This window comes from Leuciscus leuciscus (assembly GCF_965113295.1).
Source record: "Leuciscus leuciscus genome assembly, chromosome: 24".
In the NCBI taxonomy this organism is placed as follows: domain Eukaryota; kingdom Metazoa; phylum Chordata; class Actinopteri; order Cypriniformes; family Leuciscidae; genus Leuciscus; species Leuciscus leuciscus.
The window spans coordinates 9,143,766-9,163,115 of record NC_138723.1 but is presented as its reverse complement, the minus strand read 5'-3'; the positions used below and the strand labels follow the sequence as shown (position 1 = coordinate 9,163,115).

General features: G+C 36.7%; 1 protein-coding gene across 1 annotated transcript; it reads left to right on the top strand.

The window, feature by feature from the left end:
• Positions 1–224: 224 nt before the first annotated feature.
• Positions 225–18,667, top strand: cercam (cerebral endothelial cell adhesion molecule). Its single transcript, XM_082158811.1, has 12 exons — positions 225–550; positions 1,823–1,933; positions 2,074–2,191; positions 3,563–3,697; positions 5,936–6,140; positions 6,363–6,482; positions 7,769–7,845; positions 8,055–8,161; positions 8,792–8,924; positions 10,350–10,477; positions 12,402–12,605; positions 17,222–18,667. Exons 1-12 carry the CDS (start codon positions 348–350, stop codon positions 17,454–17,456), a joined length of 1,776 nt encoding a protein of 591 aa, XP_082014937.1. The 5' UTR covers positions 225–347; the 3' UTR covers positions 17,457–18,667.
• The last annotated feature ends 683 nt before the right edge of the window (positions 18,668–19,350 follow it).

Sequence of the window (19,350 nt, the reverse complement as noted above, 5' to 3'; positions counted from 1 at the left end):
CATTCTACCCCAAAACCTTTAGTTTAAGCTAGCGAAACAATGTAGCGAAACGTCAACTCAACATTTAACATTCTAAAATGTAACAGTTGAGGTTTAGAACATCCGTCGAACATTCCAATAGTGAATGTAAACGTTACACTGAACATATAATGTAACAATTCGGAGAGAAAAAAATCCTCACACGGAAGTTGTAACTAAACACAGCTAACAGAACACGTTGGCTCCTTCAGGGGGGAAAGAGAACTGAGGGGGAGTGAGAAGTTTAGGGAAGAGCCCTCTTTCCTTCAGCTGCTGACGCGGATGGGACTGTTTGTGCAACGACGCAGCGGCCCATCGAAAATCCAACAATGTTATCTGGGATTATAACTGTTTGGACCATTCTTGCGGTAGCACAATGTTACTTTTCCGAGGAAAATTATACCGACGAGTCAAAGATGCAGCCGCCCACGGTCGTTATAGTTGTAATCGCACGGAACGCCGCTCATTCTTTACCATATTACCTCGGAGCTCTCGAGAGATTAAACTATCCTAAAGAGCGCATCTCTATCTGGTAGGTACTTCTTCCCTGCAGTTTAACATGGCTGATTATCTTTTTACTATTTGTAGATGTCAAAAGGCCAATCTTATTTGCATTTCATCACCCCCTCCCCTTGATTTTTGCAGAGTGTCCCCCAAAAGTAGACCCCCTTCCCCCTAACTAATAACGTTCAGGATGAGTTCGTTTATTCACTTTAATACATTTATTATATAATGCGATTTAAAGTTCAAAATAGCTTTAAGTCGTTTATTTTGTGACTTAAACAAGAAGTCAGATGCTACATCACAAATAGGATAATCTGTTATTACATGTTAGCTCATAGTTAATTTGTATTACTCAGTAGTATATGGGTCAATAACAAATAAGACTGTCCTTGGTAAAGAAATGGAAAAATCTTTTTAAAATGTAGTTTAAAACACATTGGCCAGGTTCATGTTGGTTTCAAAGAGTTTTGAAAAACTTTTATACCATATCCAACTAAAGTTTAAATTTAATTACTCAAAAATGTCATGTGGTGTAACTACCAAGTAAAAAGTAATACCATAATTTCCTTTAACCTTGAATACATAAATGTACACATCTTAAAGGTTAAGGTTAACCAAAAATGAAAATGATCCCATAATTTACTCACCCTCAAGCCAATCTTCTTTCATCCAAACACAATCAGGGTTATCCTGGCTCTTCCAAGCTTTATAATGGGAGTGAATGGTACCTGAGATTTTGAAGCCCAAAAAGCGCATCCATCCATCATAAAAGTAATCCATACGGCTCCAGGGGGTTCTGAAGCGAAGCAATGCGTTTTTGTAAGAAAAATATCCATTTTTATTACTTTATAAACTATAATCAAGTCATATACAGCTAGGATGGCCTGAGGGTGAGTAAATGATGGGATTATTGGGTGAACTAAACCTTTAATTATGATTAATTTTTAAAGTTAAAATATAAGTTAAATATATTTTTTAAAGATAAAAACAAAAAGTATATATTAATTCATAAATATCATTACATTTTTGGACGTAGTTGCACCACATGACATTCTACAACCTGAAGTAACTTTTCCTTGTCATAAAAATGGCAAATGATCAATATATTAAGAGACTTGTTGACCTTAGCATGCAGTCATGAAGGTGATCAGGGGTCCTCGCTATGATATCACTTCCTGTCTTATGTTGTTTATGTTTCTGCATGTCGGATGCACCACATGACTTTACCGGTCTTTTGACACAATTGAATGACACCAATGTCTCTAATCAATTGCTGTCTCTCTGTTTTTTTTTCCTGTAGGGCAGCAACAGACCACAACACTGACAACACAACAGCGATCCTGCGAGAATGGCTCACCGTCATGCAAACACAATATCACTATGTGGAGTGGAGACCTTCAGATAAACCCACGTGAGACGATCATCACACAACATGCACGATTGGAAGATTTGCTGTCCTGATTAAACCACAACTCTAAAATGCATTTGGATGTTTGTAAGTTTAGGCGCCACCAGTGAAGTTTGATTCGACTGCTTGTTTTATCTGCACAGGTCCTATGCGGGTGAGCTGGGGCCCAAGCACTGGACTAACGGCCGCTATGAGTATGTTATGAAGCTCAAACAGGCAGCGCTGAACTTTGCCAAGAAACGCTGGGCTGACTACATTCTGGTATGACCCAGTTAAAGCATATACACCCCATTTTGGATCATTCACACCCAAATATCTATAATCAGAATATATATAAAAATTTTTAATTAAAACCAGGTCCAAATTCTCAAAGGTTCATGGAGGTTCAGTTCTTATTGGGGTCACAATCGAAATTGTGCTGGAATTTACTAGAATCATTTTTGCGAATATCTTGTTTGTTTGTTTTATTTATAAAGCACTATTAAAACAACAGGACGTTGACCGACGTGCTGTACAATCGTACGTCAAATAAAATGATCAACAATAACACCATAACATGACACACACTATCAACACCAGATAGATTCAAATACATCAAATATGTTTGAGCCCCTTTCTAAGTTAACCAGTCGGATCAAACGCTAATGAGAGTAGGTGTAATTTTAAATGTCGCTTCAAAGAACCTAATGAAGATGCTAGTCTTAGATGAAGCGCTAAGCCAATGATTTGGAGCTGGTCTTTTTTAGCCTGGTCATAGAAACTAAGTCTTCTGACTGGTTGACCTTAGCGTACTAGGTAGTTTATGCACTTGAAGAAGGTACACAAAATATGGAGGCGCCAGTTTGTGTAATGCTTTATTTACAAGGGTCTATAATTTCAGATAAATTCTAAACTGAATTGGCAACCAATGTCTAGTTAGGCTAATTACATGCTGTTTTCATGAGTACCTTTCAAAAGTTTGGCAGCAGGACCTATTGTAGATGATAACACCCAAATACAGTAAATTACAGTAATCCAGTCTTTCAGAAATAAAAGCATTTTTTTATTTTTTTATTACTAGAAGACTGGAATGGTTTAACCTTTGCTATTGATCTCAAATAGAAAAAATACAAAACAGGATTTAAACACAGAATTAATCTGTTTTATCAAATTTCAGAGAATTATCAAACTGTACACCAAGATTCTTTACCACCAATTTACAAAAGTGGGCCAAAATGCACAGATCGGAAAAAGTTTGGGTGTACGGAGCTCCAAACCATCCATGATTTAATTTGATATAAACAAATTCAATAGTTAAGGTAGCATATATAATGAAAACAGGAATGGGCCAAGAATAGATCCTTGGGGAACCCCACTATACAATGGAAAAAATTATCAGAAAAAGACCTGTTAGAGAGGAAGGACTTAAACCATTCAAGTGCCATGCCCCAAATTCCCACCATCTTTTTTTAGGCAAGAGACAAGGATATCGGAATCAATGGTGTCAAACGCTGCTCTGAGGTCTAATAACACTAAAATCACAGAACTACTACTGTGATTTGCCTTAAACCCCAATTGAAAATTTTCAAATATATCATTTTATAATATCAGGACTATTAATGACATTCTTTGTGTTTATTTCCTCATCTGCAGTATTCAGACACAGACAACATCCTGACCAACCCGGACACCCTGCACCTCCTGATGGCGGAGAATAAGTCTGTTATTGCCCCCATGCTGGACTCACAGTCGGCATACTCCAACTACTGGTGTGGCATCACTCCACAGGTACAGAACCATGAGTTTCCAGCTTGGAAGTGTGTATTAGTGTGTGTACATGTGTATGTTCTTAAAACGCAATGAGGGATAGCTAACATTTAATCTTGCTATACGCCACATCAATAAAGTGGCCATATCAGCTTTCACTATTGCTGTATAATATTAAGAGCATTGGTATTTTCTAAATGTATAGACTACTGGTGATTTAAATTAGTTAAAGGGTAACTCGCGCCAAATTGCAACCTAGGCAATTTTTGTTAATCCACCGGAGTCAAACATTCGTGTAAAAGCATAATTTGAATGGAAACGCCACTTTTAAGATTGACCGTATTTTCGTTTTCGGTCAAAATGCCTTTTGAATGGGAGTGCTTGGGGCAAGACTAGGATAGCATCAAAATCGCTATTTTTAAAACACTAAGAAGGCTCGACACAACATGAAACTGTGCTTGAAGTATCACCAGGGGCTCTACACATGAACTCCAGCATTGAGAACATTGTTTGTGTACACAGAGTTTACTAAAAAGAAAGGTTTTGTGCGACTCACTTTATCAGTTAGTGTTTCCGGTGGCTGGAATTTTGTCAGTCAAAAGTATGCAAGAGATCGACTACTTTTGACTGACAAAATTCCAGCCACCAGAAACACTAAATGATAAAGTGAGTCGTACAAAACCTTTCTTTTTAGTAATCTTTGTGTACACAAACAATGTAGTCAATGCTGGAGTTCATGTGTAGAGCCCCTGGTGATACTTCAAGCACAGTTTCATGTTGTGTCGAGCCTCCTTAGTGTTTTAAAAATAGCGATTTTGATACTATGTGTGTACCATACAAAGGATTGGTGTCACTACGAGTTTTTTCAATAAATTGATCATTTTATTCAGTAAATATGCATTTATTTATGAAAAATTGCAGTAAAAACATTTATAATGTTTTAAAATATTTCTATTTCAATTAAATGCTGTTCTTATGAACTTTCTATTCATCGAATAAAAAAAGTATCATGGTTTCCACAAAACATATTAAAGGGATACTCCACTTTTTTTGGAAATAGGCTCATTTTGCAACTCCCCCAGAGTTAAACAGTTGAGTCTTACCGTTTTCGAATCCATTCAGCCGATCTCCAGGTCTGGGGGTCCCACTTTTAGCATAGCTTAGCATAATGAATTGAACCGGACAAGACCATTAGCATCTCTCTCAAAAAAATGAACAAAGAGTTTCGATATTTTTCCTATTTAAAACTTGACTCTTCTGTAGTTACATCGTGTATTTAGACCGACGGAAAATGTATAGTTGCGATTTTCTAGGCTGATATGGCCAGGAACTATATTCTCATTCCTGCGTAATAATCAAGAAACTTTGGGAGATGCTAATGGTCTTGTCCGGTTCAATTCATTATGCTAAGCTATGCTAAAAGTGGGACCCCCAGACCCGGAGATCGGCTGAATGGATTTGAAAACGGTAAAACTCAACTGTTTAACTCTGGGGGAGTTGTAAAATGAGCCTATTTCCAAAAAAAGTGGAGTATCCCTTTAAGCAGCACAACTGTTTTCAACATTGATAACAATCAGTTATGTTTTTTGAGTAGCCTATCATATCAGGATATTAGAATGATTTCTGAAAGATCATGTGACACTGAACTGGAGAAATTATGCTGAAAATTCAGCTTTGATCACAGGAATAAATGACATATTAACATATATTAAAATAGAACACACTTCTTTTAAATTGTAATAATATATTTCACAATATTACTGTTTTACTGTATTTTTCTGTCAAATAAATGCAGCCTTGGTGAGCAGAAGAGACTTCTTTTAAAAACCTTTTCTTTTAAAAATCTTACCAACCCCAAACCTTTCAGCAGTAGTGAATATATACATTATTTAATATATATATATATATATATTCTATTTGCCATCACATATTTTGCTACTAAAAGGACATAAAATGTTGCATTGGAACTTCATTTTTTGTTTTTTAAAAATGGGTTTATTTACATTATTTGTCCAGACAAACTCATTCAAATGAACCAGATTTCTCAATGCTACATATACGAGAGCAAATATTGATAGTCAAGCTGTGTGCGCAAACAATGTGACATAACAAGTCCTCTATTCAGTTAAAGTGAGTATCTCCACACACACACAAAAACATCACTTTTGAGGGTAATTGTTCATTATGGGTCTGTTTAGATGCTGTTTGCTCAAACACTTTGTTTTATGACTATGTTGTTCAGTTTTCCCTCTGTTTCAGGGCTATTATCGTCGTACCGCTGAGTACTTCCCCACAAAGCAGCGTCAAAGGCTGGGCTGCTATCCCGTCCCGATGGTCCACTCCACTATCCTGCTGGACCTGCGCAAACAGGGCACCAGGGAAGTGTCCTTTCACCCCCCTCACAAAGACTACTCCTGGCCCTTCGACGACATCATCGTTTTTGCCTTCTCCTGCAGGATATCGGGTACAGTGCCCCCTTCTGGATGACTCCAACGTATCTCACTTCCCTTATGCAATATGATGAGTTTAACATTTGGATTTAGTTTGGAGGGAATGAGGGGGAAATTCTTCTCTGTGTCCGACATTTTGTTGGATTGACAGTCAAATAGCATTGGAAAGAGCTGACATAGTGAATTCAATTTCTGACAATATTTATTTATCTTATATAATTCACTTTTTTAACCAGAGGTTCAGATGTATCTGTGCAACAAGGTGCGTTATGGGTATCTGAACGTACCTGCGAAACCTCATCAGACGGTCGAGGATGATCGAATCAATTTTGTCCACCTTTACCTGGAATCTTTGAGTGAGTGACACTGACATTTACATTTTTTTATTGAATGATATTATCAACATAACACTTTTGCAATAACTTGTGCAATAACTTTTGCAATAATAAAATGCCCCCCTTTTTGGTTTAATGATAACAGCACTTAAGCTAGCATGTATTTTCCCTTGTGAAAAAGAAGTGCATGTTTATTGAACTTTACAAATATATTGTACTTGTAAACTGTACTTGCAGATAATAAAATATGAAATATATATAAGGCTGCTTAAGTGTACTTAAAGATAGAACTCTTTCATGACTATGTTTCTGAACACACTTAAGTACACTAAGTTTTGAAAGTTTTACTTTAAAATACATTTGAAATCATTGTTTTAATAATCTTGTGTCATGATTTAAAGAAGTACAGTTATTTTGATGTGTTGACTAACATACTAAAGCACATGTAAAGTACTTAAAAAACTACAATATTACAAAGTTAATATATTTTAAATTGCAACTTCATAACAAATGTGTAATTAGAAATTTGTTTAAATACATAACCTTCTAAATGTCATAATCATTTGTTAACAAACAAGTATTCATTACTTCAATGAGCTCATTGTTTCTGCCTTAAATTATTACATTGTTTAAATTAATAACATTTTCGCTAACTTTGATTTTGTACATGTACATTTCTGACAGTTTCCTCTAATAACAGATTACTCTAATTTGTAATGTGAACTCATGCATTTTCTGTAAAGCTGCTTTGAAACGATGTGTATCGTGAAAAGCGCTATACAAATAAATGTGAATTGAACTGAATAACATACAAGTTTGAATAGAAATGTCATTAAAGTATATTTTAGTTTACAATAAACACATTACCCATTTTTCAAAGACAATAGAAGTAATTATCACACTTTAGATTAGGGTCCAATTTTTCATAGTTCCTATTAACTATGACTTCTTTTTTTATTTGTGTCCTAATAAGATGGAAAATAGCAATACAATAATATCTGATTTCTCTTTATTGTCTCGCCCTTTTTAGGGTTAAAGTTCATTATGAAAAATAAAAGTCACAAGAACCCTTTTTATTTTTTACTCCGAGGTGGAAACAGACTTTCAAAGCAATGACTTCTACAAAACTTCAATGATCATAATAAATTAAGAATGTTCTTGTGTGATTTTCAGTGTTGTCTCAGACTCTTTGGACCCCACTGTATGTGAAGATTGTACTAAGTTTGTGCTAATTAGCGATTAGCTCCTTAATCGAACAGAATCATTGTCAAGGATTTGAGTCCTAATTGAGGTCATTTCTCCCACAGTCCACGGGCCGCCCATGTACGTCTCTCGCTACGTCCACGTTCCTCCCAAACAGTCAGATCTCATGGGTTTTGATGAGGTAAAGTGCATACTCTGTTTTTTTTTTACCATTGTTGTGAGCTACAGCAATCACTACATTTGATAGAATATTTTGCATGTGTGTGTGTGTGTGTGTGTGTGTGTGTGTGTGTGTGTGTGTGTGTGTGTGTGTGTGTGTGTGTGTGTGTGTGTGTGTGTGTGTGTGTGTGTGTGTGTGTGTGTGTGTGTGTGTGTGTGTGTTCTCCTCAGATCTACTTGGTAAACCTGCGCAGACGTCCAGACCGCAGGGACAGGATGTTATGGTCGTTGTATGAGCTTGAGATTGATGCTAAAGTTGTGGATGCCATAGATGGAGCGTGAGTATAGATAAACACACAATAGACGACAGAGCTGCACGATTCTGAATGAATTGACAATCAGGGTTTTTTTTGTTTAAAATAGAAACAAAATAACATGCAATTTACTGGAGGTTCTGACAAAATGTTAATTTCCGCAATCTATTTAAAAATATGTAATGAATTTGAATGTTCAAATGAATGATTCAATGACTCACTCATAGACACTTCACTTCCTTTATTTCATTACTGGATGAATCAGTGTTTTAGAATAATTTTTTTTAATGATGTTTTATTAACAAAGTTTGGGAGGAGCACGTTCAGATAATCTGCCCAATCAATTTGAAGCATGAAGTTTCTTTCAAAAGGTGATTTACTCTATTTTGATCACTACCGCAGACATCAGTGTTTATATCTGAACTATGAACTTATATCCTAGTACGTCTGTGATCATCTGAATTATTATAACATTTACTTATAAATTATCATTTAGGAATGAGATTGTGTGGGTGTCTGAATTAAGTTCGCGATCTATTAACAATTAATCATGCAGCTCTAATAAACATTTACTGTATAAGAATCTTCATGCATTCTAGTTCATATCTACAGATAATGCAATAATTATGTTTTCAATTGTGTGTGTGCATGCAGCGCTTTGAACAGCAGCGACATTAAGATTCTAGGTGTGGATCTCTTACCCGGTTACTATGACCCTTTCTCTGGCCGCACACTGACTAAGGGAGAGGTGGGCTGCTTCCTGAGCCACTACTACATCTGGAAAGAGGTCAGTGGCCCCTAAAACTATTGAAACAAATGCCTTTTGGTTTGGTATTTTATCTAAAGCAGTGTCATTCAGACCGAGGTGTAAAGAGTACCTGAAAACCATACTTGAGTTAAAGTACAGATAACCTTACAGCGGAAATTACTCCATTACAATTTACAAGTCACCAATTCCAGTACGACTTGTGTAAAAGTCTGATTTGAACAGTACTGAAGTATTTTACTCGTACTGAATGTAGGCTCAAAGATGCACCAGTCCTCAATGCCAGTGAAAAACAAGATTCAGTTGATTTGTGAGAAGAGCAATCAGATGTTTCTTCTTCTTTTTAAAAAAAATCTAAATAAATCTGAACTCCTCAAAATTGCAATAAATCAAGGTCAACACTCTTAAATGTCTACAAACACTCAATTCTCAGTTAAGCTCAACTGCTCAAAAAGGGCATAAGTAAACCAATATCCTTCAAAAAGTTCTCTCCAATATAAAGGATAAATAAAATAATGTTAAGTCTACTTGCACTGGACGCGCTGGTTTCGGCATGTCCTCACCTTATATAAGAAACACCTGCGATTCATCAACTACCTGCTAATAATGCACTCGCTTTAGTGTAAAGTAGCCCTGTTGACGAGTTTGGGTGAACAAGGGCAAAACCCACATGATATAGTACCTTTAATGCCCTGAATGCACTTTTGTAGCAGAAATAAACTGCTGGAGAAAAAGATATGTGGCATGCAAAATGTAATGAGTAATTGCATTATTTACCACAAATGTGTTGGAGAGTAAAGTAAAGAGTACATGTACTTATTAAAACATTTAGTCAAGTAGAGAGTAAAAGTTGCTAATATATTTGATACTCTGCAAAACTACAAAGTAGCCAAAAATATAATTAAGTACTGTAATTAATTACATTTGCTCAAATGCTTTACACCAGTGCATTCATGCATTTTTCAGCATATTTTATTGTACACTGCCATTTAAAGGGTTGCAAGGATTTCGAAAGAAGTCTCCTGTGCTCATCAAGGATGCATTTAATATTTGATGAAAAGATACAGTAAAAACAGTAATATTGTGAAATATTATTACAATGCAAATGTGTTTTAAAATAATTTATTCCAGGGATGTAAAGCTGAATTTTCAGCATCATTATTCTAGTGTCACATGATCCTTCAGAAATCATTCTGATATGATGATTTGATGATCAAGAAACTTTTATTATTTATTAATGTTGAAAACGTTGTTGATTTTTTGATAAATAGAAAGTTTTAAAGAACAGAATTAATTTGAAATAGTAGTGTCTTTACTGTTACTTTTGATCAGTTTAATGCATCTTTGGTGAATAAAATTATGAATTAAATCTTACTGACCCCAAACATTAAAATAAAATAAGCTGTTTTTAGTTTGTCAAAATGATTTGTCATCTATTGCTCATAGATGGTAGACATGCAGCTAGACAAGGCGCTGATCTTTGAGGATGACATTCGTTTCCAAGCCAACTTTAAACGGCGTCTGATGCGGCTGATGGAAGAGGTGGAGCAGGTGGAGCTGGACTGGGACATCATGTGAGTGACACCTGTCTGTCACACGGTTGTCGTGGAGACTTGAGGAAACCAGAATCAGAATATTGCTTTTGTTGCAGTTATAAGGAAAACTTAAATTCGGCTTTGTCACTTTTTTTTTTACGTTTTACAGATTTTTTACACACTTCTGTTTTTTAGTTTGTATAGCATAAACTTGTCATATCTATGTAAACATTTAAAAAATCTTATTTAAAGTGCCCCTGTTATGCTTTTTTAGATATTAGCTTTCATGTAGTATATGAAATAGCTGTTGTGACTGTAAAAGGTCTGCAAAGTTTCAAATATCAAAGTGCTCGATAAATGGAGTTATTGTCTCCCAAAAGAAAGAAGTGATTCTGAACTGCCTGAAACGAGTCATCAGTAATTCCAGTCTCACTTCCTGCACGAACATACATAGGTTTGTAACATATTTGCATAATGCCAGCCATATATAATGCCAGACATATTTAGTGTCTGTCTGTAAACAACATCTACTTTGACCCTCAGTTTCTGTAGTTGTAGCTGAGGCCTGGAAGCTGCAAATTATTCATTTAGTTTCTGACACGCACTAAACAGCAGACCAATCACAACAGACTGGGTCATCTGACCAATCAGAGCAGAGTAAACCAACCAATCACAACAGACTGGGTCATCTGACCAATCAGAGCAGAGTAAACCAGTCACAACAGACTGGGTCATCTGACCAATCAGAGCAGAGTAGACCAATCACAACAGACTGGGTCTTCTGACCAATCAGAGCAGAGTAGACTAATCACAACAAATTGGGTCATCTGACCAATCAGAGCAGAGTAAACCAACCAATCACAACAGACTGGGTCATCTGACCAATCAGAGCAGAGTAAACCAATCACAACAGACTGGGTCATCTGACCAATCAGAGCAGAGTAAACCAATCACAACAGACTGGGTCATCTGACCAATCAGAGCAGAGTAGACCAATCACAACAAATTGGGTCATCTGACCAATCAGAGCAGAGTAAACCAATCACAACAGACTGGGTCATCTGACCAATCAGAGCAGAGTAAACCAACCAATCACAACAGATTGGATCATCTGACCAATCAGAGCAGAGTAAACCAATCACAACAGACTGGGTCATCTGACCAATTAGAGCAGATTAGGCTCTCGAAAAGATCTCGAGTTTAGACAGATTGAATCCTTGATCAAACCGTTAGACACTAGTCTGGCAACTCTCCATAGACACGGCTCAATCCGAGGGGCGGGATAAACGGCTGTCTTTCAAATTCACTCTGCACGCAATAGGACAGCGCTTCAACCAACCAGAGCGTTTTCCCAACAGCGGAGCTAACGTTAGTCGATAGATTCAACTTTTGAATCTGGACGGCAAAACTACGAACACATCTTCCTTTTTTAAGAATGACTTAAGTGCCGTTCTTTGCTCTTTTCTCAAAGAAAAACTTAACTCCAAGTCCTCCAGAGTCGCGGCCAAAGCCGATTCGAAAGACTGTTCTCCAGCAGCAGCGGCCATTCTTTGTTTTCAAGTAGCAGGGAACCGTCGCAACTCTGTCATCATTATGTTAAGCCCGCCCCGCCTACTCTATACGCGACGTGATTGGCCTGACCCAATTTAGGTTTTTCCAGCACGAAAGTCAACGGAGAGTTGCTAGACTACCCTGGCTGCAAAATACATTTTGCTGCCGCTAGGGTGCGTCTAGATTTCTAGGCTAGTTAGACACTGTAAAATAGAGGAGATGTTGCAATGTTTATTATGAGAATTTTTTTTTCATTGGATGCATGTAAACCTGTTGTAGGAGACAAAAATTGGGAGCCTTTAAAATAGCATAATAGGGGCACTTTAAAATACGCATGGGTAACCCAGCTGTACAACTGACAGATGATATAGCGCCCCATCAGGAGGCTTTACTGCTGTGGGATCTGTTGCAGATATCTGGGCAGGAAGAAGGTGAACCTTGGAGAGGAGGTTGCAGTGGAGAACGTGAGGAATCTGGTGTACGCCGATTACTCCTACTGGACGCTGTCTTACGCCATCTCTCTCCAGGGAGCTCAGAAGCTCCTCAACGCCGAACCCATATCCAAGATGCTTCCTGTGGATGAGTTCCTACCCATCATGTATGACAAGCACCCAAAGTGAGTATGACACTCAAGTCTCCAGAGTCTGGGACTAAGCAATAACATACTTTAAATGTTAAAACGATTTGTGGGGTTTGTTGCAAACCCTTTATAGAAGTGATGTTTCTAACTTTAGTTGACAAAGTTTGCGTTCTCACCATAAAGGCATATGCATACTTGCATTTTCTCCTTGATTATATGTTAAACAAGTCTAGTTTTTAATGAAATGTAAGTAGTCTATTTAAGTTACAGTCCAGAAATAAAGGAGAACATATTTTTGCAAAGCAGGACTGGCAGAAATTGCTCACCACAAATGTGTGCTTTGATTTGGAGAGTTTTATTCTAAAAACTCTCTGCATAGTTTCTTCACTGTGTAATTGTACAAGTCATTTGAGGTTTATAGACAGAGACTTAAGCCAAGAAAGAAACTTCGATCTTGAGCTGGCAATAGCTTTGATTCCTCAGCGTGACTGGTTGTTTGTGCTGTGGGTTGGCATGATGCCATCCCTTTTCCTCTGTCCGTTTCCTCTCCATCTCCGACTCTTATTCATTCTGCTCGGCACGTCCCGCCTGAAGCTCCTCATCCCCACAGAGACAGATCAGAGCAGCGTTTTTCAATCTTTCCATCGATCCACGGCTCTCCCGGTAGAGGCCGGCGTGCTGCTACTGCCCCGCTGACGGCTAACCCGTTAAACACCCTGCCCTGGCCTGCCCTGGCTTCCCCGTTCCGCATTCCAGCGGAATTAGCTGCTACTTTAGCCTGCGTTTGCTTTGCTCTCCTTCCAGATCTGACAAAGCCATGGGCCGTCTGCCAGCTGGCCCAGGACATGCGAACACCCTCAGTACATGAAGTACCTCTACAGGCTTTTGCTGAAAGTAATTGATGCTTGATTTATTTATTGGGGGTAAAGTCAAGCAGCACAAGCCCTAAAGTTATTCACTTTCTGATTCTGGATCCAAAGGACACATTAAATAGATCAGCGGTGACCTCTTTCCTTAGAAAGGTTGTGATGTAAGCATCACTTACCCTGGAAACCCAGAGTTCTCGCGAGAGCACAAGTTGAATTTGCTCAGCGAGTTTACTCTGGCGTAGAGTAATGATGCTCATTAACTATGCCCTTGTATCCGAGCTGCACCAATCACATCGGTTTATCTGATATAGGCGTATTTGAAATACAAAATACTATTTTGTATTTTAAAGCCTTTGGAAAAAATCAAATGTAATTTGTATTTAAATACATTTAAGATGAGAATTTTTGTATTTTCAAAATACATAAAATACTTTTTGCCAGTCAGCCTCTTTATCAGGGTATTGATTTTGTGCATCAGCTAGTTCAGACATTCACTAGCTCAGCATTGAATCACCTATTTTTTTTTTTTTTGGAATAAGGTGAGAATGTCATGATCAATTCTACTTGTTGATTAAAGTTAAAATAGTGCGTTATTCACTTCAGTTAACATGAAAGAAGAAAAGAGCTCAGACAAGTGGGAAAATAGCGTTAGCCAATCAGTCTTGACCGGTTGTTGATTTTTAGCAACTAGCTTGTCAAATGTGTTTAAAGCATTACTGCATGTTAGGGCTGGGTGATATGACACTATCATAGTGATGATATAAAGTGTGAATTGATGGAACTTTTTCTAAATCGTTTACATAGATGGGCTTATTTTTGGGGTAAGCAAATTTATCCGTGCAGCTTTTAGTGGGCAGGAATTATTGGAATGTTGGAGTGGAAAAAGAAGCACTGATGAATGATCCATCACAAACATCTTCAGCTTTTAGTTTTATTGTACATAAAAAATAAATAATAAAAGGGGTAAATACAAATAGTGTCAAATGAATCTAAATTCTAATTTAAAATTTTAGATACACTTTCTAATTTTAATAAACTTATAGAAACAAATAAACTTTACATAAAATAAACATAAAATGACTTAAAAAGCATTGGACTACCTGCAAAAAAAAACCAACAACCTCAAAAGAGTTTGAAATTCAGTTTATGCTGTGGAATCAAAACTGATATTGCGAATTGTGAAACCATGATATTGTTACTGTGAAGTAAAATTGAGATTTTTGTCATATCGCCCATCCATATTTTTGCTAGATAGCAGAAAAGGTTCCCACAGTTTTACATACAGTATGAATTTTTTAATAGTGTTCACCACAAGTAATAGACTACATTGTAACCAGAAATAAGTATATAAATGGCTGCTATTTTGCATAAGTTTATTTGTAATTGCCAGAAAGAAAGAAAGAATGACAGAGAGGGCAGAGATGAGGTTAGGAATGATAAGTCAGTAGGCCTATGTAGTTTCTTCATTCACTGTGACCTATACCTGCACTGGATTGCCAATTTCACATGTATTTTGTGTATTTTCAAAATACAAAATACTGTATTTGTATTTAAATTTTTTATTTCACACAGTATTTTGTATTTGTATTTAAATACATTTTTCCACACAGTATTTTGTATTTGTATTTTAAATACATTTCCATGTATTTATGCCCATCTCTGGCTCCGCTGGTAGCTAAACGTATAGGGCTTGTTGTGATTGGTCGTAGTGTTGTCCAATTGCGTGCAGTGGGATTTTCAAATGCATGCTTGGTGCCGCCCCTCGAGCTGGCCGATTTTCATTAGTCGATGCCAGATAATTAATCTTTCAGATTTAGGTCTGGATTTGCAGGCTAAGCGTCACTAGTACTTTTTTAAAAATTGGGATAAAATAGGAATTATACATACAGACCAGTCAATCCCACTTATATTATAATACATTATGTTATATTATGTTATATTATATTATATTATATTACTTTTCTATTGCTCATACTTAGGGTTAGGAATACAATATGAATGTTTATTTAGATGTATAAATATGATATAGTATAAATATTATATGATTAAATATTAATGGTATTATTGATATTATTATTCCTTTTGAATATTACATAATATTATACTTCAAGTTAGGGATATTTAATATAAAACATCATATATATATATATATATATGTGTGTGTGTGTGTGTGTGTGTGTGTGTGTGTGTGTGTATGTGTGTATATGTATGTATATATCCCTAATATCCCTAACTTGAAGTATAATATGATATAATTATATATAACATTATATTATACTTCAAGTTAGGGAAATTTTATATAAAACACATACATATATATATACACTCACCTAAAGGATTATTAGGAACACCTGTTCAATTTCTCATTAATGCAATTATCTAATCAACCAATCACATGGCAGTTGCTTCAATGCATTTAGGGGTGTGGTCCTGGTCAAGACAATCTCCTGAACTCCAAACTGAATGTCAGAATGGAAAAGAAAGGTGATTTAAGCAATTTTGAGCGTGGCATGGTTGTTGGTGCCAGACGGGCCGGTCTGAGTATTTCACAATCTGCTCAGTTACTGGGATTTTCATGCACAACCATTTCTAGGGTTTACAAAGAATGGTGTGAAAAGGGAAAAACATCCAGTATGCGGCAGTCCTGTGGGCGAAAATGCCTTGTTGATGCTAGAGGTCAGGGGAGAATGGGCCGACTGATTCAAGCTGATAGAAGAGCAACTTTGACTGAAATAACCTCTCGTTACAACCGAGGTATGCAGCAAAGCATTTGTGAAGCCACAACACGCACAACCTTGAGGCGGATGGGCTACAACAGCAGAAGACCCCACCGGGTACCACTCATCTCCACTACAAATAGGAAAAAGAGGCTACAATTTGCACGAGCTCACCAAAATTGGACAGTTGAAGACTGGAAAAATGTTGCCTGGTCTGATGAGTCTCGATTTCTGTTGAGACATTCAGATGGTAGAGTCAGAATTTGGCGTAAACAGAATGAGAACATGGATCCATCATGCCTTGTTACCACTGTGCAGGTTGGTGGTGGTGGTGTAATGGTGTGGGGGATGTTTTCTTGGCACACTTTAGGCCCCTTAGTGCCAATTGGGCATCGTTTAAATGCCACGGCCTACCTGAGCATTGTTTCTGACCATGTCCATCCCTTTATGACCACCATGTACCCATTCTCTGATGGCTACTTCCAGCAGGATAATGCACCATGTCACAAAGCTCGAATCATTTCAAATTGGTTTCTTGAACATGACAATGAGTTCACTGTACTAAAATGGCCCCCACAGTCACCAGATCTCAACCCAATAGAGCATCTTTGGGATGTGGTGGAACGGGAGCTTCGTGCCCTGGATGTGCATCCCACAAATCTCCATCAACTGCAAGATGCTATCCTATCAATATGGGCCAACATTTCTAAAGAATGCTTTCAGCACCTTGTTGAATCAATGCCACGTAGAATTAAGGCAGTTCTGAAGGCGAAAGGGGGTCAAACACAGTATTAGTATGGTGTTCCTAATAATCCTTTAAGTGAGTGTATATATATACTCATAACATGAATATTTAATAATATAATATTTATACTATATAATAAATTATATATATATATATATATATATATATACATACACACGCATATATATATATATATATATTCCCATTTATATTATATTTATATTGCTTGTAACATCATATTGACCTAATTTCAGCTACTGAAAACTGAAGAGTTCTGCTACTGGAAACCATTTTATTTTGCTGTTTTTCACCTCTCAATAGCGAGGACTACAAATCCCATTTTCCCAATCGGAATCTGATGGCGTACTCCACACACCCTCTTCTGGTGCAGCCCTGCCATTACGCCGGGGACCCGGAGTGGGTGAGCGACACCGAGACCTCTACGCTGTGGGACGACGACAACGTGCGCACGGACTGGAGGGGGTCCCATAAAACTCTGAAGGGTTCCCAGCCCCCGGCCGGTCTGCAGAGCGCCACCTACAAGGACGAGCTGTGAAGCACCTGTACAGTCCCAAAGCATCGGAAACGGGCATGTTCTAAGAGTGGAGGGGTTAGAATGAGTGCGCAGCTCTTTATGAGGACAAATGTCACTCATCAGGGAGACCTCAAAACTGGACGAGACGAGCGAGACCTGGGACCAAACGTTAGGAGGACGCTTTCACTTCCACAACAACAAAAATCTATTTTTAAATTCGTATTTTTCTTGTTTTCCAGTATAGATGTCTAAATATCTCCAACAAAATAAATTTTCTTGTTAAGTAAAAGAAAAAATATATTTAATATAGACATGTTTTCAGATGATATATCTTAAATAAATTTTTTTCTTATTTTAGCATAAATCTAACAAAAAACAGTGAGGTTTAAGGCAAAACAAAAGCAACACACAAACAAGCAAAACACAATTTCCCAATGAGAAAGATACAATTTTGAAGTTTTTAGTTTTAATGGAAACAAGATCCTGTAAAGGCAATATGGTACAAGGACTCTTATATTTGACCTCAGTTCAACAGGGAAAAAGTTATGTATTTTAGGAGAGGGGTTTTGTCCATTTTTTTTGGTTATTTTTTTTCTTTCTTAACTATATATTAGCAATCTCCATGGAACACCTGCAGGTGAAAGGTGTGTGGGAGAAAAGACCAAATGAGTCAGGTCAAAAAAAAAAGGAAATCCCTCAAACTATCAATACTTGCTAACGAGTATCAAAATTACATTAGCAACGCTTTGGTCTCGTGACCTTCATTTTATATGCCTGATCAAGATCATGAGACCGAAACATTGCTAATATAATTTTGATAATCGTTTGCAAGTATTGATAGTGTGAGGGATTTCCTTTTTTTTTTATATAATCAAATAAAAAGGTCATTTTTTGAAGTGGTGCATTAGAATTTTATTACTGGATTGTATTTAAAGTTTAAGCAGCTGTCGTGGGACTATCATGCTCAGACAATCGAACAAACAGAGCTTGTATATTTGAAATGATCTGTGTGGTGAACTTTTTATTTTGGTGCACTTTTGCTGTCCGTTCTGATTTTTTCTGATCCCATCATGTTCATTTGTTCTTATTTATTTCTCTTCCCTGTCTTATTCCCTTCTCTAACTCTACAAAGTGAACAGCGGGATGAAATGACATTACATTAGTGAGTGTGCATGGCAGTTCTGTTAAACTTGATGTTTTTGAAATAAAAATGTTTTTGAAAAATGACCAAATTGGATGTCAGTCACATACCTTTTTTTTTCTTATTTTTTTTTTAAGAACTGTATTTGATCTTAACAGCCCAACATATGATGGTATGTTTTTTTTTTTGCCCATATAAGAGAAAACTTTTTATTTTATTTTTTTACTTCACATAGATTAATTAAATTGATTAATAGAAATAAATAATGTGAACAAATATGGCTGTTCATTTATAAAAGTGAAAAAAGGATATATATATATATATATATATATAAGCAGAGGCAGTAAATCCATAAGCCTAGAATTAAATATTAAAGAGTTATTTAATAAGACTAACTAAGTATTTTTTTTCCTATATAAGTCAATGGGGTCCATCAACTGTCTGGTGACAAACATTCTTCAAAATATCTTTTGTGTTCAGCAGAAGAAATAAACTCATACAGGTTTGGAACAACTTGAGGGTGAGTCAATTATGACAGAATTTATAATTTTTGGGTGAACTATCCCTTTAAAGTAGGGCGACTTCTGCATCTCTATCGCCATCTTTTGGTTAGAGCACAGAAGTACAACAACCACAATTTAGTTCCGTTATTCACAAAAATATTTTTATAAGCAGAGCCTATATAATAATTTTAAAAGATAATAAACAGATGTAGCTAGACGTCGGATTACTATCGTTGACTTAAACTGAAACATAAAAACATTTCATTAGCCT

What these genes read in the sequence shown, in the direction of transcription:
- cercam (XM_082158811.1), top strand. Translation starts at nt 348, where the DNA reads ATGTTATCTGGGATTATAACTGTTTGGACCATTCTTGCGGTAGCACAA. An exon ending in AGACCTTCAGATAAACCCAC is followed by an intron (nt 1,934 to 2,073) that starts GTGAGACGATCA and finishes TTATCTGCACAG; the next exon opens with GTCCTATGCGGGTGAGCTGG. An exon ending in GCTGGGCTGACTACATTCTG is followed by an intron (nt 2,192 to 3,562) that starts GTATGACCCAGT and finishes CCTCATCTGCAG; the next exon opens with TATTCAGACACAGACAACAT.